At 41.6% G+C, this 24,611-nt stretch overlaps 1 protein-coding gene across 1 annotated transcript; it reads left to right on the top strand.

The window, feature by feature from the left end:
* The first annotated feature begins 5,676 nt into the window (after positions 1 to 5,676).
* Positions 5,677 to 17,156, top strand: LOC133028270 (alpha-1,6-mannosylglycoprotein 6-beta-N-acetylglucosaminyltransferase B-like). The gene is made up of 17 exons (XM_061095467.1): positions 5,677 to 5,702; positions 7,284 to 7,399; positions 8,510 to 8,639; positions 8,722 to 8,870; positions 10,526 to 10,587; positions 11,340 to 11,513; positions 11,721 to 11,891; positions 12,333 to 12,502; positions 12,612 to 12,743; positions 13,231 to 13,364; positions 15,026 to 15,168; positions 15,264 to 15,419; positions 15,536 to 15,682; positions 15,798 to 15,914; positions 15,995 to 16,069; positions 16,376 to 16,536; positions 16,958 to 17,156. The coding sequence occupies exons 1-17, from the start codon at positions 5,677 to 5,679 to the stop codon at positions 17,154 to 17,156; spliced, it is 2,262 nt and encodes a 753-aa protein (XP_060951450.1).
* The last annotated feature ends 7,455 nt before the right edge of the window (positions 17,157 to 24,611 follow it).

The following is a 24,611-nucleotide window of genomic DNA, read 5'->3' as shown; positions in this document are numbered from 1 at the left end:
TACTTAAGTAGATTTTTCACATATCTGTACTTTACTTGAGTATTTATTTTCCTGACGACTTTTAACTTTTACTCGCTACATTTGAGCACAAATATCTGTACTTTCTACTTCTTACATTCTCAAAACTGGCTCGTTTTGAGAATGTAGCGGAGGTTGGCAGAACGTGCAGCTTTACGCACGGCGCACCTCTCTTGCGCTCTCTCTCTCTCGCCTTCTCGCTCCTGCAGGAGCTCGGTTCAGGCTTTATTATTAGGGCCCGAGCACTGACAGGCACTGACAGACGTGAGGCCCTATTGAAATTGTAAGGATTATTATTCAGGCAAATTAATTTTCTTTTTGAGGGCTTTTATTAGGTGACTTTACATAATTTTTTGAAGGTATTCCTTTTTCGATTCACATTCGTTTTCCCTTTCCTGCTTTGTGTCAACATCTGCACATAAATACATAGCTCGAAGCAGCAAGTGGTTAACTTGTCTTAAAGAAAATATTTGGAAGTACTTGGTTAAAACAAAAACTGTTGGCAAATAGACTATCATTGGTTGGCCGTGTCTACTTAGTCTTACACGTCCACGTAAACAAAACAAACAGATTTAAAACAAGTCGAGATGGAAAAACAAACAACACAACCAATTATATAAGCAAACGCAAAAACAACTTTCAGCCAACACAACCAAAAACAAACACTGTGTCGTGGACTACTGCATATTCACGCACACAATTCATTTTTTTAATGGACCTCCCAAATGGAACCCTGGATAATCAGGCCCAGTTTTCCACTCACTATAATGCCAATATAATTTTTGCAAAGATATTATATATCTATATATTGCCAATTCCAATCCTTAGTCGCCCTTTGTGCTGACTCAACACAACTTAGAAGCTGTTGAGTCTTTGTATATGTATTGTACAAACTGGCTAATGTGTACAACTTCAAGCAGGGTTGTGTCTTCACTTTGTCGTCCCTACAGGCAAGATACCCTACAGGTGTATTGTCACCCTGCTGGAAACTAATGCAAACACAAACGCAGAACCATTCAGTGAAGATAGTCTAATGATAAATAAACAGGCTTACATGTAGATGAGTGGACAAGCTGGCGGGCAGGATTACAGGCAGGTAAACATCCAGGCAGTAACAAAATACAGCTAATAGACTCAAAAGGTTCATTTGGTCTATTAGTGGCAGGTCTATTAGTGTTCTTAGGTAGAATCAAGAGGCACTTGTTTATTCTGTTGTGTTGATTCTTTGTTGTCGCTAGAAGTTCAGATGCACTTGTCCAATACTATTTTAACTTCAGCATCTTGGGTTCAAAATTTGTAAAATTATACATTATATATATAGTGTTGTTATAATTTTTTAGTCAGTTGAAATAAAATTTGGTACTTTTACTTTTGATACTTAAGTACATTTCAACACCAGATACTTTTGATACTTAAGTACATTTAATATGAGCAACTCTAAGACTTTTACTCAAGTCATTTTCTGACGGTTGACTTTTACTTTAACCGGAGTCACTTTAAAGTAAGATATCTGTACTTTTACTCAAGTATGGCTTTCAAGTACTTTATACACCACTGTATATACCAGGCTTACAGCGTTCATACAAATGAATTTAGACAAATCTGAGAGCTAATTTCCAATGCAAATCAAATAATTAAACAGCTGAGCATTTTAAATCTTCTTTTTGTATATGGAGGAATCCGATGATAAAATACGTTTTGATTTTAAAAGAGATTTTATAAAACTCTGACCATGTGACGTTTTAAACAAAAGGTAGATGAGGATCTGTCATGTTTGATGGTTATGGAAATGGGACTCGTTACACAATGTTCATACTCTATGTGTTAATATCAGCTTCTTATTCCACCTACAGACATCCACAGTGAGATATCAGAGCACCACACAATATCAAAACCACCAGAAGTATGTTCATGTCTTATTTTACACTGAAGTTATCTAGCCCATTCCTTTCTTAGGCTTTCCTCTATAAGGTTATGCTACACTGCTGTGACCGTGGAGAGACTGCACGGCAGATCACAGCATCCGATTTGTCTTGTTTACTTGCAGTCTCGCTCTCTCAATCGAGTGATGGTACTGGGACAGGACAGTAAGTGCTGAAGCAAGGGCAACAAGGTCGCCTTTGTCCAGCTGCTCAAAGCAGCCACCAAAACAACTGCCCAACACATGACACTTATTATTGATAATTGAATCGTGGAGCCGCCATTGCCTTCCAGTAAAATGTTGTTTTTCCTGAACACGCCTGATGTTTTTCATGTCCTCGTCTGGGATAGTTGAGGAGAATCAAGCCTTGGCTGCAAAGTGGAAGTGGAAGAAGACGAGTTCTACTGAGCCAAAATGGCGACCGCAACCAATTCAGTGTACATCACACAACCTGTCTTGATGCATTTGGCACAGAAGTGTGCAGGAAGGACGGCAGCTGCTGTGTCACATGAGGTTGAGCGTACTAATGCTGCTGGAACACCAAATCACTATGAGGATTTCATACTCATGCAGAACCTGAAAACGGATCAAGATGTATGCTCGCAAAGTACAGGCTGACATTTTGTGTATAAGTGTGTGCATATTTGACTGTGATGATGAAATTCGAGTGAGCATGAGGGAACGTCAGCGCGTGTGTGTGTGTGACAGAGAGACAGATGGGTGTAAAGCCAGTAAGCCTTGAGGTCCTAGCTTATGAAGGTTTATGCTCATCAAATCCTTCCGCTCCCACTCACTGCGTGACATCAGTACAGTGACCAACCATCAGCCCGGCCTCGGCTTCCCTCCCTACCCTCCTGAGCTCACATGTACTCACCCGTACTCACACATGCGCACACTTGTGCACGTATGCACTGAGGTGTACACACACCTATTTACACACACGTATCGGTAAGACAGCAATTATTGTATAATAGGACCAGGACCTGGAACACAGGGTTAGTCTGGTGAGCATCATGTTCGCCTGTCAGTAATGTGCAAGTAGGAGCAGGGATTCATTCTTATAAATCTACAAGAAGTCCTTAGTTAAAATGTGGGCATGCAAAGTGAGTGTGGATTTTTTTTTTTGTGGTGGGTGTAGGGATAGAGTGGGTCGTCCATGGACCATAAAATGTGTGAAATCCATTTCTTTATTTTATCATTTCGTTGGAAAATGGTGAAGTGAATCTTGCTTACGAACAAACAAAACAAACGGACAGGGGTGAAAACATAAGCTCTTTGGTGAAGGTAATCAATGCAAACTCCAAGATGAATGAATGACGATTTTCATAATCAATTAATCAGTCAAACACCAATTACATTTTTTTTAAATTCCTGTCCAAGTTTGTCAAATGTGAGAAATTGAAGGGGGTTCTGTATTTCACTGTAAATCAAGTATTCAGAAAAATTAAGGAAAACATCTGATACGGTGTCTTATCTTAAATTATAAGATTAATTAATTCCTAAATTAAGAGATTAATCAAAAATGTAATTTCTTGACCAAATTACATTTGATTGCAGCTCTAGGATCAATTAAAGCTCCCATCCACAAATGTTAGTTGAGCAACCAGCAGGTAGAAGGAGCGACATCAGGTGATCTGATCAGATCTTTCCTCTCGTGCTCGACTTGGCTTCCTCCCTGGAAAACCTGCGCTCATCTGGCTTACCTCAAATGACTTAGTCAGTCAACCAGGGGTCAGTGTTATGGCTGCCTTACTTGTTGTGGCAAGAGACGCGGTGGGATACAAATCTTTAAATCAGCAGCTGATTGTATGGGTCTATTTTGAAAGAAATGGACGCGTTCCCTCTTTGAATGATCTATATGTCAGCTGACTGAGGCTAATCCAAGTCCCCAAGTCACATAGTGCCCTGGTCTCCTGCCTCTCCATGTAAATGGGATGTTGTCAGTTAGTTAAGAGGTGTTGAAATGTTCAGCCTGCTGTTTGCAACTGTGATCTGTGTCCTTGGTCGACACAATCGCCCTTTTTAGAGGCAAACTTCAAATAGAGTAGATATAATAATCAAGCTTTTTCTGTATATTTCAGAATACAGTTCACTTGGTTTGAGGAATGGTCCGTCACCTGAAGACAGTCTTGACCGGGACGTAAGCAGCTCTGAACAATACTTCCTTGTGGCAAGTATTCGTTGTAACAATAAAAATTCTTGCTCCTCACTTACAAATCCCTTACTCATGAAGCCCCATCGTATAATGAAGAGCTCGCAGCATCCTATTATCCCAATAGATCACATCATACCCTAAATACAGACTTTCAGTTATGCTGCTACATGCTTGGACTGCTGGGGGAACTCCCATCATGCACTGAGCTCTCTCTCTCTCTCTCTCTCTCTCTCTCTCTCTCTCTCTCTCTCTCTCTCTCTCTCTCTCTCTCTCTCTCTCTCTGCAGATATCCCTGACTCCAGAGCTGACACTGTTTACAATATTTTAAACAAAGTACTTGCTAATATAATAGTAGGAACTGTTGGGTTTCTCTGTAACGTCACTAATAAGTGTGTTGAGACAATGTATGATGTTCTGGCCTACAACAACAACAACATCTTGGTACTATGGCGCCCTCTTCAGGCGTTTACACTTTTGACCCAAAAAATATACTTTCCTCTTCATGCATGATTGATTGAATACATTTTTGAGTAATGAAACAAATCATATTACCCATGGAGAGTCAATGATACGTATCTTTGCTTTAAAATTTGTTATATAACTTTCAGCTTCTCTCGTTATGAACTAGAACGAAACCTCCAAATAAATCAATCAACTCCAGTTTGAAGTATCTGTTATAACTCCTTAAGTCCTTATAACATCTTATTCCGTAATTGATATTTATACACTTTCCTCTGGGTTTTTCTTTAAGTCTATTGTCTGCATTACACTGTCATTAAACTGTGTTGTGTATCCAAAGCCAAAGATCTGCACCATTTGAGCTATTTAAATGAGCTCCCCTCTCGAGTATAGATCCAAACACAAGGCTTAAGTCTAGCCAGCGCGACTGAAAGAAACTGCGTCACCCAATAGCGTGGGCTCCATTGTGTACGTGAAAGGCCCAAGCAGCACTCGGGTATTGTTTTCTTTTTAAGGGGAGTCAGGTTACCTTGACAACGGCAGGATGCCTAACCAAATGCGCTGGGACAGAGAAAAGACAAGGCCGGAGAAGGAGGGAAAAGAGAACGAAAAGAGAGACAATTAAAAGAGGCAGGATACCTCCCGGTCACCAACTTTATCTTCACAGAGTTTGTGTGTTTTGACAACAGGCCTGGTGGCTGCCAGTGGGTTGGGATGGCGAGCCAAGGAGGTGAGGATGCGTGTGTTTCTGTGTGTGTGTGTGTGTGTGTGTGTGTGTGTGTGTGTGTGTGTGTGTGTGTGTGTGTGTGTGTGTGTGTGTGTGTGTGTGTGTGTGTATGTGTGTGTGTGTGTGTGTTTGTGCTGGTTTGCTTTTGAAACATCTGTGTATCTGTCCCACACTGATGCAGAACAACAGTTATAGTTTCCTTATTTATTTACTCTGTGTTAATTTAATGTTTTATTTATTTGTACGACATTTCTTGGGGGAAATTGTTTATGTGGACCAAAAAACCTGAATGAATGAATTAATAAATTATAAAAAAAAGTGCAAGATGCAACCATACATGTATTGATAATGTGCTTGTCTTGACAGTGGAATCCAACAACCTGTAAACAGAGGGCCATGCGTGTTGCACTACGGCCACGCAGGTAAGACTCATGATGAAGACGACACAATGGATAATAACTGAACAGAAGAAGTACAGTAGAGATGATCAGTAGAAAGTAACTTCATAATCGCTTCTTCCTATTGTGTAGACTTGGGTCATTTATCACCTGGAGCAGATATGAGGCCAAATATCTGGTTTATTATTATTCGTCCTGTGCTTTTTACAGCCATACTTCTTCTCTCTTGAAAATACCCTCCAGCACATGCGTCTGTTGTCGTGATGAGTGCTCTGACAACTTTGACAGAAAGAGGACTGAATGGAAATCATTTGTCTGGATGTGAATGTGGAGCTTTACAGGCTCCATGGGAGCAGTGAAGCTGTTAGTGTATGTGCTTGTGCCCGACTCCACCGTGTTTGTCTAGTTGGGGGCTGGTGCGTTTACAGGCCTGATGAAAGTGAAGTGATCGCTCTCTCTGCCCTTGTTAAACTGACGGTGTGCGCCCAAGTGAGCAGTGAGTGGACACACGCTTCACTTATTTGTTTTGACACACTTTGGTCATGGAAAAGTTAAATTCCCCACATCTTAGTGTGTTTGGTGAGGGGCTGGAGTCAGGCTGTAAGTTTTTTATTGCATTAGTTCTGCTCTGAAAATCAATTCTGTGAAGTTCAAACAATATTTAACTGGTTGGTTATGACACAAATTATTCAGAAGTGACATTTTATGTCCAATATGTGGCTAACAAATGTACTAAATGTACTAAGAACTATAACATTGACAATATGTGAAGTTGTTTTCTAGATTATCTATCTTTATTAGAATATGAGCCATAAAATTGGGCAGAGTTATGATTATATTGTCTATCTATCTATCTATCTATCTATCTATCTATCTATCTATCTATCTATCTATCTATCTATCTATCTATCTATCTATCTATCTATCTATCTATCTATCTATCTATCTATCTATCTATCTATCTATCTATCTATCTATCTATCTATCTATCTATCTATCTATCTATCTATCTATCTATCTATCTATCTATCTATCTATCTATCTATCTATCTATCTATCTATCTATCTATCTATCTATCTATCTATCTATCTATCTATCTATCTATCTATCTATCTATCTATCTATCTATCTATCTATCTATCTATCTATCTATCTATCTATCTATCTATCTATCTATCTATCTATCTATCTATCTATCTATCTATCTATCTAGCTATCTATCTATCTATCTATCTATCTAGAAAGATTGTGGTAATCCTTCTATTTGCAAGGGTGTATGTGGGGAGACTTTAGTTTGATAAGCACTTACTTAAGGTAAGGGATACATTTTCAAATGACCAATAATTGTTGAGAAATGGCTTATTGTAAGGGATCAATAGCTAAGAAGTTGATTAAGGTATGAATGGTTTAAATAGTTTCAAAATGTTAAAATTAGTTAAATAAACAAATATGAGAGAAGACAGGTGTTTCAGTGCAGGGATGCTTGAGTTCATGTTGTGGAGGTCACGTCAGACCGAATAGGGAAACAGACTGACAACCACTGATGTTCTGAAAGCTGTTTGCTGTATCATTGAGAAGGCTTCACTGTGTATTGTGCCCTCTAGTGGTTGCCTGGTGCTCTGTCTGTGCCTGTCAGCTCTCACACTGCTGCTGCAGAGCCTCTGGGTGCCACATGAGATGACCAAGGATGAACCTGCTGGGAGGTCACCAGAGGATCAGGGTAACACACTCACACACACACACACACACACACACACACACACACACACACACACACACACACACACACACACACACACACACACACACACACACAAAGACACACACACACACACACACACACACACACACACACACACACACACACACACACACACACACACACACATAAACACATACAAATCATTGTAAATTTAAAGTTGATGAATATTTTTTCTGCATTGTGGAGATCATGTTGAAGTTTGATCTTAAACTCACATCTCCACTGCATTAAAGGTCAGCAGTCTACATTACTACCCTCAATCGCAAAGGTGTCAAGCTTTTCCCGAAAATAAATAGCGTATTGTACATCCCTAACCACAAGTGTGGGACATTTCTAGGCATTTTTGCTATTAATAAAGTGCCTATAGTGTGTGTCGAGCTTTTCCCAAAAATAAATTCCTACGGTGTAAGTGTAAGAGTTCAAACCGATGTGTGTTTGTGTTTTATGTGAAAAGACCACAGAGCTCTATAGTTACAATTCAAATACTTTCTTTAAAAAAATGATGACTGATTTCCATCTTTATCCGTCATAAACATATATTTTTCTTGTGGAAAATGTGTCTCTGTATAAAAATGATCCAGTGACATTACTGCCCGACACCGAATATGGAAAGTACAAGTGACCATAATCACTGCTTCATTTGCAGGACCCAGAGTTAAGAAAACAGTGTTAAATAACACTGCTATTTCATGATATACAGAACAAGATTTCCTATTTAGGAGATTTTCTATATGACTTAATACACTGTGTTTATATGTTTATACCAAAACATTGGAATGAGGGGAGCGTGATCCTGCATATACAGTATGTGTTGTATATAGTTACATATACTGTTTTGGTATGTACTCGGCCTAACAAACCGACTAACTGTACTTTGCACAATCCAGTCTCTAGTGTTTTTACAACCTAGTGCACAATCCCTTCCCTGGTGCTTATAGCAGTTTTTACATTGAATTTTGTTTCCTAATCTTATTTGTTTAATATTTATTCTTGTACAAATACACAACATCAAATTCCTACTATGTGTAAACCTGCTTTGCAATAAAACCCGATTCTGATTCTCCGCAGGTCAGCGTGGTCTCGGCGTTCGGAGACTGGCTCTGCGTTTGGAGGCTCTGAGCACTCAGGTGCAGAGGCTGAGCAGAGAGAGAGATGTGACCCAGCTGAGCAGAGAGGACCTCAGTGTGATACTGCAGAGGTCCTCAACAGCACCTCACTGTTTACTGATCTATACAATTACAGTGTTGGTTAGAGGTCGAATAAATGTGTGTGCTTTGCAGCTTCAGACAGGACCAGCAAGGCCTGGCCCGCTTGGTGGAGAAGGAGCTCATGCGAGTGGCCCAGAAGCTCGATCTGCTCGGCCGCAGTCACGAGCATCACCATCGCTCGAACACTCCAGCGCCGCATGATGACCTCAGAGCACAGAGAGGTAAAGACAAGGCTTTTATCACATGTAGTTAATCTCCATTGATGGGTTTTACTTATCTTATCTTGGGGAGGTTTTATTGGTTTGACTTGTCTGGGAGGAGTCAAACCATCAGAGAGGTTACATTTCACTGGTGTTTGTTTGTTAGGGAGCAGGATTAGGCAAAAACTACAGGACGGATTATCATTTCAATTGGTGGATGGAAGCAGGATAAGATAGGAAATAAGAATAGATTCTGGTGTGGCTCAGGATCATGGGGCAGATTTAGGAATTGTAATTTTTTACATTGTAAGATTGAGCATTTTTCCACATTTTCATTGATTGCTCAGAGAATTATGTGTCTATGTGTCTGTCTGCATGATGAATGGACACCATGATGCTTTATAATAAAAGGATAAGGGACTGTTTTCTCTGGATTTGGATGTAAAGACACAGGTTTATATTTATGAATTTAAATAGATAAGACTTGTATGAGGCTATTTCACACAATTCTAGTGTTTCGCTCTCATTTGACAGTTTACCTCACCAGAAGCACCTCATTGTCCAAATTAAAACAGCATTTTCATGGTTTGCTCCAGTTATAACATGCGTCAATGTTGTGGCTACACCAAATAAATACCCTCTCCCTGTACGCACCTTCGATAATTGGACAGGCTCGGAGCCAAACGCACAGTTGGTAGACTCAATAGAGGTTAACCACACAGTGAAATTAACAAGCTGTGATGGTGGAGGGTGTGTGGGGGGTTAAAGGGGAGTGGGTGCAGGTGGTTATGGGGGATGGAGTCCTCGAATAGAGATTTAACAAGTCCCAAAAGTTTACATCTACACTGCGACCCTCCTGTGAGGTGTCAGGTGAGAGGTGGGTTACAGTCAGAGGGTGTCTCACACACACACACACACACACACACACACACACACACACACACACACACACACACACACACACACACACACACACACACACACACACACACACACACCCATGCCACCCGCATGCACGCCATCACACACTTCCTCCATCGCCAGCCTGCTCACCCCTCATCCTCCTCCCTCTCACATTACCTCACACCATAAAATGGGCCTGAATTACCCAGGAGTCCTTTCACCAACTTGTCTGTTCGTACTCTTGTTTTTGCAGAGGGAGGACTTTTTCTTTTTCTTTTCCTATTTTGCCGCGCTCCTATAGCATATCACCGTTTGCGGGCTTTCACACCTCAGCTATTCCTGCAGGTTTTCTTATCTCTTTTTTCCCTCTCTCTTTTTATTTTAACTAGGTTGTTTTACACCGTTCAGAGCTGTGTATGTTGGCAAACGCTCGCATTGTAAAAGGGGAATGTTTGGTAGGAGGCAGGTGGGTCAGGTGTGCGTGTGTGTTCAGCAGTTGATTGACATTTGCAAGAGATGGTGGGAGGGCTTTACGGGAAATGGCCCGTAACACACTCTGCCCTCAATGCCTCTGTATGTCTTTCTGGTGGCTGCTGTTCACTGTGTGCGTTACAGTTGAGAGATTGTATATAAGAGTCATTACCTACTATCCTTCATTACCCAGAGTCGACTCTACAATGTTCTTTTTGTTACTAAAGCCGGGACTGTGGCGTAATGACGCATCTACGGCCTCTGAAAATAAAACTGATTGACGGCTCATATCTCGCCCACAGGGCCCAGTGAGTGTGAGGTGCCAATGGATGCTGCGTATCCGGTCTGTGCCGAAAAAGTGGAGGTGAGAAAGTGAAAATATTTGTGGTAGCATAAACTTAATGGCTACATGTCTGCTTACTGTATTCAACCTCCTTTTTTCAAATTTGAACAATACATGTGTATTACAATTTTTAGAATGATTTTTCTTTAATGTGTTCTGGAGTCTTTTAAAGTCTATGGTGCAGAGTAAAGTTAGAACACTTTTTATTCATCCCATCTGGTTTATCTGCAATGATGATTTTATGGTCAATGTTTTTCATAAAATTAAACTGTATTTGTTGTATTACTGTTGACTGTTGTGGTTTATATATAAGTTTGAAGGATTTCAGAGGTTTGTTTAACAATCAACACCATATTCAGACCCAAGTTCACAATTTTTCAAAATAAAAGCTCTGTAATTGAGGGCAATTTCAAGCATTTCAACAACGAAACATACATTGTGCTTTTACTTCGAGAGCAACTTCTACATAGAATCACTCCTGTGTAGAAGGGAAAAAATCCAATCATAAGAATGCTTTGGCAGCGATTTTGACTTGAGGTTTGACCCAGTTTGGAACCACTGCTGTAGCACTTTACTTCCCCAGGCCATTAATAATACACATGTCAAGTGTGAAGTCTATAAGATGACATACAGACAGACAGACATTTCTGGAATTAGTAAGCAGACGATTAAGTTTGATCTGGATACAGAAATACATTTTAATAAAATAAAGCATGTGTGTAATATTGCTGTATGCATGACTGTTTTCGTATCATTATAAATCTGTCTGGTAGTTCCTGCAGGTACGCTGGCAGTCAGACCCCTGCTATGCTTTTTATGGGGTGGATGGCACCACCTGCTCCATCTTGACTTACCTCAGCCAAATAGAAGATTTTTGTCCTCCGCGCTTTGGAAGGAACCACTCGGCGCTGCCATGGCACAGGAAACCTCCCTCCAATCCAGAGAAGGTACAATCATACCAAGTTCATATCACTCTCACTATACCGTGGTCAAGTCTACAAAAACAGATCAGATTTTATAAACCTTTAATCGTAGGTCATACATGGCACAAAGCACCTTTCTCTGGAATGCTATTCTATATACAATAAAAGTGCATTATGTTATAAAGTTATTTTTATTTTGTATTTTTTGTTTCACATTCTGATTGTACACAGGTAGTGATACGTACGTCTCTGAGCCAACTGTACGAGGTCATCGGCAACAGCAGCAGTGGACCTGCGTTAAACTTCATGAGGTCCAGAGTGGAGAGGATGTCTGAGCGCTGGACTCATGCTGGTGTGAGGATGAGGCAAAGCAGCAACAGGACGGTTGCAAGTCGGGTGAGGGTATAAACAGCCGGCCGTTCTGTTGAGCGTCATTTAGTTTTAATTAAATAAAAAGCTAGTTCACTTTGTAAAAAATATGGCCGAATATAGATGCTAAACATCTTTGAATTTTTATGCAACTTTACTCATGTTCTATGTGATACACTATTTTGGAACTAGATTTTGACAGAACCTTGAGCTAACCCTAACCCTACCCCTCTGGAAAAGACGATCAATGGTTTGACATTAGACATACTTTGAAATAAGTACTTTTAAAACTAAAGTAAACAAATGTCAATCTGAAATGTAAAACTAGGTTCAGGAAGTTTTCATGTTTCAATATGTCAATTTAAGGAAGAAAGAAGAGTTTAGAAGTTGTAATAAGAGCTATGAAAGAACAGAAATGAGTAGCCTCTTCTCTAAATACCTTTAGTCTTATCTTTGAAACGTTCCATCATGTAGGTGCTGCTGTATCCCGGTGCCCTGGCTGGGAGCGCTGGTCAGCGTTTTGAAGCCATGGTGGAGAGAGGGGGTCCTTTGGGCGAGCTGGTCCAATGGGCGGACCTCAGCGCTTGTCTGACAATCCTGGGCCACAATGTTACCCTCAGTACATCCCAGCGCCAACTCCACAGGTGACGACTACCACTGGACCCCCCTGCTGCTGATTGTTGAATGTTGAATTGTTAAATGTTTTTACTGCAACGTTTAGGGAGGTAAATTAGTGTTACGATGTGTGTCTAGCCTGATAGGTGCTGCTCCAGGCCGAGGCAGTTGTCCAATCCAGAGGCCGCTACCCTTTGACCTCGTCTACACCGACTACCATGGTCTGGCTCACCTTCAGGGAGCCATGGGACTGGCTTTCCAGCATTACCAGTATATATCCACAATTACCAACATACACACTCATGCTTCTAATAGATCAGTGCTGCTCTACTTAGATAATACTTTTATATTTAAGATTAATTTATAATCACTATTATTAAGAATTTAAATGTTAAGGTAAATCAAGTTTTAGAAACACTATCCTCCACCTTCATTCTTAATATCATAACTAAATAAGCAACCAATATTACTCTCTTTGTAGCTTGTATTAGTCGGATATTGTTTTAATGTAAAGCAGACACAGTGTGAGTTCACTGCATTCAACTTAAAAAGATTAGATAATAAATATTTTGTCATGATAATATTATCTATGTTATCAGTACATTCAGGGCAATTCAGGTTAGTGGTATAATCACATGATGACGGCAGCATTACACACCAAAAGTTGTTTGTGGTCATGTGATCATTGATGAGTTGATAAATCAAATGTATCAAAGGTTTCTTTTGATATTTACTTGTTTCTCGAATCACTCTATAGGTGCCGCTTCAGAATCCTGGACTCTTTTGGCACCGAACCAGCATTTAACCTGGAGAGTTACGCAAATAGCCACGAATACAAAACATTGTGGGGCAGATGGGGTCTGCGGCCTCTGCAGTTCATGACCATGTTCCGTGAGTCTCTCTCTCTGTGTGTGTATGTGCATACTCTGATTATGCTGACGTGGTGCCAGCAACATGTTATTTTCTTTATACAGTGCAAACACGTGACCCGGTGTCTGTGCGGGAGTAGCTGCGATAGGAGACAGTTAACATATATAAATACATAACTTGCTGCCACAGTGTTGGTTCTTTCACACACTCCCCTCTCAGCATCCTCAGAGCGAGAGGATTTATAGCCGAGGTTAAATAAACCCGGTGCCCAGACAGAGCTCTCATTCCAACACCTCTCCCTGTCGTCCGTCCCGCCCCGCCGGGGGATGGAGACAAGCTGGACGCTTCGGGCCGAGAGCCGCTCTCCATCCCTCAGCTTGAAGCACTGTTTATTTGTCCTGCTGAAGAAGAGGAGGAGGAGGAGGAGAAAGAGTTGGCTGTTAGCTGATGGTGGGGAAAGGGCAGGAAGAGAGGAAGACAGCAGAGCAGAAACAAAGACAGAGAATGAAGAGGATTAAGGGAAAGAGAAATGATTAGAGAAAAGCAAATGTAGTTACTGCTCTTGTAGAACAGGGGAGAGGAAGATTGTAGACTGAAGGATTCCACTAAACACACAAAACACTGAAATCAAAGACACTTTTCATTGCATAATGTTGATTATATTGAGTTGTTGCACATCTCTGCTAATCTGATAAGTGAGTGTGTGAACATAGACAGGTGTTAGAGATGAGGGGATCTGAGCCAGGAGAAGAATCTGAGCTGCTGTAAGTGTCAAGGAGACGAGAACTGGCAACAAAGAAGTTAAACAAAGTAGTTAGTGACAGGAGAGGATGACACACACACACCCACACACACACACACACGCAAACTAAAGCACACACCTTTGCTGGCACATTCCTAGTTAAAGTAAATACTCATCTCTCACACCTTCCTCAGTGTGTCCTAGGGCAGCGGGGGGGCAGGCAGTGGCCTATCCAAACAGCCCCGAACCTAAACCATCTCGAAATCTAAAGGAAAGCTAATTTACTTTAACAGCTGATTTATACGGCACTGTGTGTTTTTCATCTCTCACATATTTTTAATCTTAGCTGTTATTCATTCACGACCTTGGATCCAACACCGTCTGTCCGTTTCCCACATGTTTCTCTTTTGTGTTGTCTTTGACAACCCACAGCGTGTAGAAAAAATTGCATTCATGAGATAATGCATTAATGAAGTAATGAGATCATTTTCATTTTTCATGAGAAAAATAATCTCATCCAACATAAAAAAAACTGCATTTTTTTTGTCATTATAACAAAAAATGATCCTGTTTATTCCCGAAAAAACAGGGCAATTTTCTTTCTCATGAAAACATGAAATGATCTTGTAAATTCAGAAAAACAGTCAAGTGAATGCAATATGCTTCCATAGATCTGTGCACCATTTTTGATCAAGATTAGTCCTACGGAATTTCACCTTCAACATATTCAACACATTCACCCACACATAAAGTAGTACTTATACAATATAGTCATAAATAGACTTAAAGGCAGTTTAGTTTAATATCAAAAATATTTTTTCCCGAACTTCCGTATTGAATAAAAATTGTGTGATTGGAGACTTCAGTTCTGTATGTATGTTGAGACCACTGTCACTCTTAAATCTTTTTAAATAATTAACCTGCTCTATTTTTCTGTCAGCTCACACTCCTGATAACTCCTTCCTGGGCTTTGTGAGTGAGGAGGCAGCGAGGGCGGATGTGAGAGAGGAGGAGCTGGAGCCTGAGACCTACAGGAAGGACAGGATAGCAGTCGTCTATGGAAAACAGGACTACATGTGGCAGGTACCATCACCTCAGGGGTAACATGTACTGTGTGTATGCACTGCACTGTAGAAAGATGGGTAGCAGGCAGGAATCATCAAATACTCTGTGTCCAGGGTAAATTGGAGTATGTGGAGGTGATAAGCGAGGAGCTGGAGACCCACGCCACGGTCTACCAGCCTCCAGGACACTCATCTAATCTGCCCGGCTTCATCACCAACCACGGCCTGCTGAGTCAGGAACACTTCCTACGACTTCTCCGCAGAGCCAAGGTCAGATTCATCTCAGAATAGAGAAGCCAGGGAATCTGACTCACATCTATTATATGATCTTGTGGGAGATTTTGTGAGATTTGTCTTCCCTCTGCTGCCCCCGTCATTCTCTGCAGGTGTTTGTAGGTCTTGGTTTTCCTTATGAGGGTCCAGCTCCTATTGAGGCCATAGCTCTGGGCTGCGTCTTTCTTCAGCCAAAATTTGACCCTCCACACTCATCAGACAACAATGACTTCTACAAGGGCAAACCCACTACAAGACAGGTAACTTCTCAAAGTGAAAAAAACCCCCAGATAGGAATCAAAAATATATGTTTTTCAATCCCTTTTAGCACTGATTTATTAAAAATCAAACACAATAAATATTTTTGCATCGCAGATCTCCTCCCAGCACCCTTATGCCGAGGAGTTCATTGGTCGACCTCATGTGTGGACCGTGGACATGGCCAACAGGACCGATGTACGGGAGGCACTCAAAGCTATTTTAAGCACCGAGGTAGTTTCCAGATAAGGTAAAACATAATTTTAGCTGCAGTGACATTGAATTAAGGTGTTTTTGTATTTGTGTTTTTTCAGGTCAAGCCTTTCACCCCTCGAGAGTTCACCTGTGAGGGGATGCTGGAGAGGGTTCGTGGTTATATCACCCATCAGGTGCAGAGACGCAGGGGGAGCTGGCATCACATGATCGGCTGCTCCCACACCACACTACACTCTAAAATCCGCCTGATTTAACAGAGTGATACATGACTCAGACATGTTTTATGCAATCTGTAATGAAGTGTGTGGAAAAAAAACATATTGTAGCAGCAATATCATCCACTAGTGACTTATCAATGTCGAGATTGTTTCAAATGCTTTTATGCAACACTGGCCACTGATAAAAGAGAAACCACCGCTTGGTTCAAAGGTGCGTTATTGTTAATTGTCTTTCACGTTGTTTTTATGAAATCCCTCCAGGACTTCTGCAGTAAATCTGTCCCTACATGGCCCCCGGAGAGCGCTCTGAGGATGCACCTGGGTCCCCTCGGCCAATCGTGCGTTAGTGTGTGTCGACGCTCCTCCCTGGTGTGCGAGCCTGCTCTGTTTCACCACCTCAACGGTCCCTCTGCGTTTACCAGGTGAAGGATCATTAGATTTACACTCCAGATACATGATACTGAACAAAAGTAAAATGTTAAATGTTGTCATTGAACAAACCAATGAATAGGATTGGCAAAACAAATAAAATTGAGAACTATAGAATAGAACTTATCATATCATAGCATCAAAACCCTGCTAGAAACAGTCGCTAAACTTTACAGCTATGGAGTGGACATGAAAATGAAGGCTAAGTTTGAAGATGGGTGTGGTCTGAGCATGGGTGTCAGAGGTAGACCGGCTGGAAGTAGGGACTAGGACCACTGGCACCCTGCTTTACGGCTCTGTACATTCACATTAGGTTAACTACAGACCATCTTCCGATCAGCCACAGCCCTGGTCAATAAGTGTGTAAGAGTGACAGTCTCTTGTTCTTTGTATCACTATTTTCCACTTTCATAGGCTTGGACTTGGCTGCGCTAGCATGGGGCAGGAAGTCAACCATCTTTTTCCCGCCTACAACCCTTGGGGCCGACACTGTGGTCTCCAGCAGGAGCCTCTACTGTTCAGTTGTGCCGGCGCCGACCCCTCGCACCGCAGACTGTGTCCCTGCAGAGCTCACCTGCCTGGACAGGTGGCGCTGTGCCATGACTGCATCTAAACACTGGGAAAGTAGCTGGAAGAGAAGAGGAGAGGATAATATGACGTGAGACAAACACCAAAGAGCCACCTGGAGTACATGTTGTATAGTTAAAGATTTGACCTCAACCATAGACTGTATATTGGCTGGCTGCACTATAGGTCATAACACCACTTTCTTCATGTTAGTGGATGGAACATTGATCAAACTAAATCGTCCAATTCATGTAAAATACATTGTTTCTCAAGGATGTCTTTTGCCATTTTAGGTAGAAGATATGTTCAAGTGTTCATTTGACGGCCAGCAACCATGAGACATGATTGACAGTTGAGACTGACCTGCCATTGGTCGAGCACATGTAGCAATGGGAGGATCCATCCTCCCATCGCTACTGTACAAACTCTGGCTACAAATGATCATACTTGGCTTCATTTCTGGATAGTGGGAGGAAGTGCAGACGTGTTGTAAATCTTAATTTACAGTCTATGATCTCAACCAAAGAAAAAGCTAACTGTCCTGCCAATGCTAAGTTGTGTGGTCTTGTTGACCTACATAGGCTGAAGATGAAGTATTATCTCAGAGTATTTATATCAATATGCACATGAGTTGAAACTCAGGGCCCCACAGAATCATCTCAGTCTGCATCACTGACATTTAGTCTTTTAGAACATAACGCATCACAAAACAAATTAAGCAGTTGCTGACATTAACGATTATCAATTTTCTTAATTATCTGAGAGAGGTTGTGCCAAGTTATGAATGTCACTGAATTTGTCCGGTTCAATTCTTTTTGTTTTTGTAACGACCGTCATTACTCAGGAACCATAAAATGAAAGACTGTCATTAGTTGAAATGTCAAGGGACAAGGATTGAAGGCCTGGTGTTGCACTGTGTTGAAAAAAACCCAAATGCCTCTTGTGGTTGTTGTAGCTTTTCCTCGATCCCTTGAGCAAATAAAATGGCGGCAACCTGCTCTCGAGGGAAATATTGTTAAGGTGTGGTGAAACGGAGGGAAGCGGCACCAAAGACCTAAAATAGCAGCTCAGCTCTCAGAGTTTAACTTCTCGTCTCCTGCTCCACATCACACAACGGCACAGTGCAATTCAATGTTATGCTGAATAAGTATCCAATCAGTCATCCGTTTACAGTAAGTGGTCAGTGTTGCATGGGATTAAAGCTCCTCAGTGTATCGCCGGTTGCTGATATTAGTCTGCCCCTCGGAGGAGCGCGGGTGACAGCCTAAGTGATGAGGCTCATTATCTGAGTGAATCATGGATAACCTTTGGAGGCCTCCGGGAGGTCACAGCCATAAGACGATGATTATACTGTCATATACACCAATGGTTCCCAACCGTCTTTGACTTAGGAAAACCCCTCAGCTCTGTTTAAATCCGCCAGTAAAGGCAGACCTCATTGTTTGTCTTTCAAACACATATTTTGCATCATTTAAACTTGGGGGGAAAAAAGTCATCGAGGGCAGGATTAATTATGTTTTCACAACTTGTTTTTTTTTACCAGAAATTACATTTAGAAAAGATTTTGATCATAAACGATGACTAATTTTTGCCCATGCATGGGCTCCAAAATGATTCCCTCACTGCTTCATGACTTTGAGATTTGCCGAGACCCCCCCTGAGACGTGCACCCCAGGTTGATATGATGGAAACTTTACAGTGATTTGGGGGGGTTTTACACTTTTTCATGTCAGAAGCCTCAAATGGTTACGCAGACTTTCCCCATCATCTATCCCTGCAAACAGCTTGTGAAATGATAACAAGTAAAGGCCAAACCACATCCCACAATCAGTGGTGTAAGTGCTACACGTATACGGCACAGCTGTTAGCAAAGATGGCTCCAGCAAAGGCAATGAGCTGCTTTGAAAAAAAAAAAAAACTGGATCGATGTGAGGTTTTTCTTGGAAACGACACACTCATGAATGTTAATTGGCAGAAAAAAGGGTATTTTCTACACCGATACGCTCCATGTGACCACAACGTTATTGTCACTCAGGGATCCGACTGCTCACGGCTGCGACAACACAACTGCTCGACAAACTGATTGACGACTAAATGGTCCGCGAAAAAACAACTCTGAATTTTGATCGAGAAATTTGTTTGGCCCCGTCATTTGTGACTTTGGCCTCATTAGGTGAACAGGCCAAAGATGATGTAAAATTAACTTGTGTTTGAAATAAAGGAAAAATAAAAGTTGTTTTTGACACGGTGGGAAGTCCCTGAAAGCGTGTGTTTTTGGAAAGTGATGAGTCATGTTAATTAATATCAGTTACATGTGCGGTGGCGTATAAAAGCTGTCACTCACTTCCCAGGGGGCTGATAGCAGAGGGTCAAACTAAGGGTTGAAAAACAGCACCGGGTGTGTACGCAGCAAATGTGCAAATGTGGACAGACAAAGATTTTAGTGTTCCACATGACTGCCTACTGACCTCATGCTGGATGGGACTGTCTGACAGAGTCCATATGACGGTCATGAGATGGTGATCTGCTTTGAGACAACAGTGATGTGGATCATATCTGTGTAGAACATAGAGATCTGGGTTGTGTGGCTATTAATGCTTATTGTCCAACTAATGGTAAAGGCACTGTATGAAGATTTACCATTTTGTCTGTAAATGCACATAACCATAAAGATTAAGATGTAGGCCTGCAAGAATAGGTTAGGTTAGGCAAGGTTAGGGTACGGTAGGCTAGACAAGGTTAGGGTAGATTAAGCCAGGCAAGATTAATGTAGGCTAGGCAAGGTTAGGGTAGTCTAGGTCAGGTTAAGCTAGACATATCATAATGCACTCGCTTGTGAATATCTGGTTACTATAAAACAAGTTGGGTGCCCTCATTTTTACACAGACTTGTTTTTAAATGTCTCTTTGCTGCAGATAATGCATTTACTTATTTCCACTCCAAAAATCAACAAAGTATTTTATTGGGTCACGGCTGTATGGCAAAACAATATGCTGATATTAATTAAGCATGTATGTTTATGATATTCCCATGTGGAACCAAGGAGGGGATTAGGGGTTCTGTCGCTACCCTGGGATATTAATACTCTTAAGCTCTCTTAAAACGAATTACATGATGTTGAGTATTAGCGGATGATATGAGAGATATGCAAGTCTGTTGTATATATCATCTTAACCCATTGATATTTGTTGAGGTAATTTATTCTGGACCAACAGGACATTGTCTTCTATTGAGCTGCTGACATGTCCAAATATACAGTCAAATAATAAATAATGACCACGTGTAGGCTGTGACATCTGCACTGCGAAATAACGATAAAGACAGTTAGAAAATAAGAAATGATGGATGGAGGACAAAATAAAAAACCCAGGAGAAACCAGGAGAGGAAACACGAACCAGCGACGGGGTCAGCCAGACATCATCGTGGAATGTTTGTGCTCGCGCAGAGGTTCAATAATGTTTATATGAGTGCTTTTTAATTTTACATGAGAGATGGGAACTCTTTTCTGGCACACGGGAACTCTTTCTCCTATACCTTTTAACTGTGGAATGTGGTGGCAAATCAAACTTCGCTGCCAAGAATAACGGCACAGATCTCATAGTAGAAAGCAACACCGGAGTTTCACTTTAACTCAAACGTCCAACTCAGAACTGAGATTTAGCGTTTTATTCAGAATTTATTTCTATGTGTCCCATGTTACTAAATTACGCACAAGCTGGTGATGACAAAGCAAAAAAGGTAGGACAAAGTTTACATTCATCGCAAAATGATAGGTGCTCAATATTAACTACAAGTGACACAGGCCGAGAGATGTTATCGTCATAACTCACCCACGTCTTTCTTTTCCTTTTCTTGAAATGTTACCTTCAGGATTTGTAATTGTTGCTGAGTTATATTTGCATGATCGTGTGCAATGAATCACACTGTTTACACTGCAGTTGTGTTTCCCACGTTTCATGTTAACATCAAACTCAATATACCGTCGGCAGAGTTAATGATGTTGTAGACTTTTCCATAAGGGAAAAGGCTTCACTCTGCTTGTACTTTTAATACTTTAGGAATATATGAAAAAGCAAGGACTTCTTTACGTTTAGTGAAAACATTTATGTGGTACTTTTTTCTTCTACATGAGTTAATTAGTGTATATTTATTTGTTCATTTACAAGGAAAATGTTTAAGTACCTCATCCATCAGTGCTCTTTTTCTAATTGTATTAGGTTTCCTTCTTCCTTCTTGAACACCTCTTTACATCCCTGCTCCTGCTTCTCGTGTCTCATTACCACATGTTTATCCACCTTAAATCCACTTGTGTCAGCTTTGAACTCAAAATAGTTTGAGGTGGGTTTTGTGCCTAATGTACCACTTTCGATTATTATTTTAAAATTTCTGGAGTGTCGGTAACAAGGAGAATGAAAAAAAGTCCTGGTTTAAAGAATTTATTTTGCCAATGATTTACTGACCACCTTTAAATGCAGATGGGTGAGAACCGCAAATAAAAAAAAGCAGCTTAAAGCCACTAAAAGATTGTTATTAAATCAAGTTCAGCCCCAAACCTCCACCTCTCCAAATTTGTTCATTTGCAACAGCCAGCTGTGCCCTAAAGGGGGCAGTGTGGTCAAGCTAAACCCGCCAGTATTGGTAACAGTCACAACCCTGAGAAACCTGCACAGTGCAATGAATGACTGAAACATATTTTTTAAAGAGAGAGAAAATGTGTTAATGCATGCTAGACAATAGAGAGAGAGACTGTAGATGTACATGTTTTTGGACAAATGGAAACTCTCCCACTCATCTCTACAGGTAGCTTTCAGTTTATTCCAGCAAACACACTTGCAAAAGCAGGGAGGGAAGTGAACGGCTTTACTACCATAAGAAAGCAGCTGCTTTTATTGAAACCTGTTATTGGCGTGCCAAGATTACACTGAACAACAACAACCCTCCTCCCTGGAAGCCAATAAAATGCTGACAACAAACACTTGGCTTGCCTACAGCGCCGTTAGAAGCCACAGAGGTTGGCCTTAATGATACTTGGTAACGATTACAGACCATTAAACCAGATGAGGAAAAGAGGAACAGAGCGACAAAGAGAGAGAGAGGGTTAGGGGGCGAGGGGTGGTAGAGGGGAATAAACGGATCCGATCAGAAGTTGTTTCCAGACACAATGTGACAAGCTGACTCATGGTCATGCAGCCGCAGAGAGACACACGACTTTGGTGTGTGTATACTGTGGAAGTTGACATGCGGAGAGATTGATAAAACAGAGGAAAAAGAGCTCTTCCTGATGTGCTGTTGCATCCATCAACAAACACACACCGCAGGCTGCAGAGCTGTTGTATACGCTTGAGCGGTCTGGGCATGGCACGGGCCTCTCGGTGATTTTCCCCAAACGTCTCGTGTCAGCTTTCCGGCGATTTTACCACACCTGAGTAACTCGGAGGCAGACCGGATCCGGTTCATCTCTCCTGTGCCTCCGCCACTGTGTAGGTGTGTGTGTGTGTGTGTGTGTGTGTGTGTGTGTGTGTGTGTGTGTGTGTGTGTGTGTGTGTGTCCAAAATGCTGCTAAACCCGTTGTCTTTATGTATGAATTCCTATGAAAGCGTTTTGTGACCTCTGGGGGGACAGGAGAGGTCGTCCAACTTGGCGGAGAATCTCTGCCAAGGCAACCACAACAAGATAAAATGTGATTTCTAAAAGTTCTTGAAAAACATGCTGCAAAAGGTACAAAATCATTTTGCAGGAATCATTCTGCCTTTATGCAGCTGACCAGTTTTTCCTTTGAAAGGAAATGCTTCTCCTCTGTGCTGGTGTTTCTTTAAATTCCAGACCCCAATTCCCACATCTCTTCTCTCCATTCCCCCCCTCTTAGGTCTCCAGAGGAGAAAGCTGTGAAGAAACACAGAGCTACCAGCTAACGCCGACTAGCCGCAAGAAAGCCCTTGTCATCTTTCATCCTACACCTCTGAATTGCCTTCATTTTCTTGGGGCCCATAAATTGGCTCTTATTGTCCCATAAATGGCTCCTTTTGGGCTGGATTTATAGTTAGGGGTGGCAATGGGGTGTGCGGGGGGGTATAAAACCCACCTTTTGATGTCCCCTCTGCTTTAACAGGCCGAGCAGACACGCCTGCACATATGCTGCACGGAGCTTTCTGCCACACATCGCTGCAGCGTGCACACCGGCACATTAAAACATATTAAACAGCATTTCTGCTTTCGGTCAGAGTCATGGGATGTAACAGCCGAGCAGGGTGGTACACGTTAAGCTGTGCAACTTCCTCAGCTGTAATTAAAGTCGGCCGTGCAGGGGGGTCTCCACAAGTCTTGTTTTGCTACATCCTTGATCCTGACCTTTTAAAAGCAGATGGTTCAGCTTTTTCTTTTATCACACGAGGAAATAGGTTAGGACAGTTTATTTCTGGGTGGTGTTTTATCTGTAGCTTGTAGTAATAAATGGCCATTAGGCATTTGGTCGCAACAATATTTATTACCCCACCAAAAAAAAAGAAACATTTTGGGGAAAAAAATCTCATGATAAAAAAAATCTTCAGAGACACTAAATCCAGTAACTGGAAGATAATTTTGTTTCTCCTCTCACTTTGGCTCTGCTGTTAACGCTGGAAGACAGATCGAGTAGTTAAACACAGCCAGGAGGCAGCAGGACCAAAACAGATGGGTGAAATTAAAGCAAAATCCCTCAATAAAACATTGAAGTGTTCATCCAGCGCACACGGCCAACACTGCTGCAGCCAGTGGGGGCGTTTGAACTTATTGGTGAATCTGGAATCTGGGCAGCATCCACAGGCCAGTAGTGGGGAAAACATGGTTATGGTGGTGGCTCACCATCGTGAAATATAATGCACCAGTGTTCAGAGGCAAGAGGCAAAGCACTGCTTGAAATTTGAACAAGGCCGCAAGTTCATGAGTAACACTTCACGTCCAAGGCTGTTTGAGCCCACTGTGACTCACAGTGTTCTGGGTCAGAAGCAAACCTCAACATGTGGCTTTGTGAACGCCGACTTCATGCAAACTTAAGTTTGTCCTTTTTTCGGATGTTGTCTTTAACTAGCCACAGGTCAAAAAGGCAGTGAGTGGAGAAATACTGTCACCAGGCCAGCACAGACATCATGGCAGAGAGTGATAGATACCTGTCATCTTTTCATACTGCGGCTGGTTCGTCAATGAGGAGCAGCTGGGAGCGCAGTTGACAAAAACAGAGGCGGAGCAAAGGGGAGAAACTCAATGGTGACACCTGCTTGGCAGGTGTGGAATAACAGGAGATGTTATCCCGAAAATAATCATTTAGTTTGCCACAGTTTTCTCATTTCCACCGTTGTCTGCACAACCATTGATGTGTCCAGTTCTTCTGTCATTCACTTACACCTCCATTCTAAATTTTAAGTATTTGTTCATTTTTTACTTTTTCTGCCAGCTTCTCTGTCTTTCTCTCTGAAAGGCAGATGAGTCAGGTGATAGTGACACAGCCAGCTGTATGCCAGTTAC

Source organism: Limanda limanda, chromosome 21 (assembly GCF_963576545.1).
Source record: "Limanda limanda chromosome 21, fLimLim1.1, whole genome shotgun sequence".
NCBI lineage: Eukaryota > Metazoa > Chordata > Actinopteri > Pleuronectiformes > Pleuronectidae > Limanda > Limanda limanda.
This window is presented reverse-complemented; position numbering and strand designations above follow the sequence as displayed.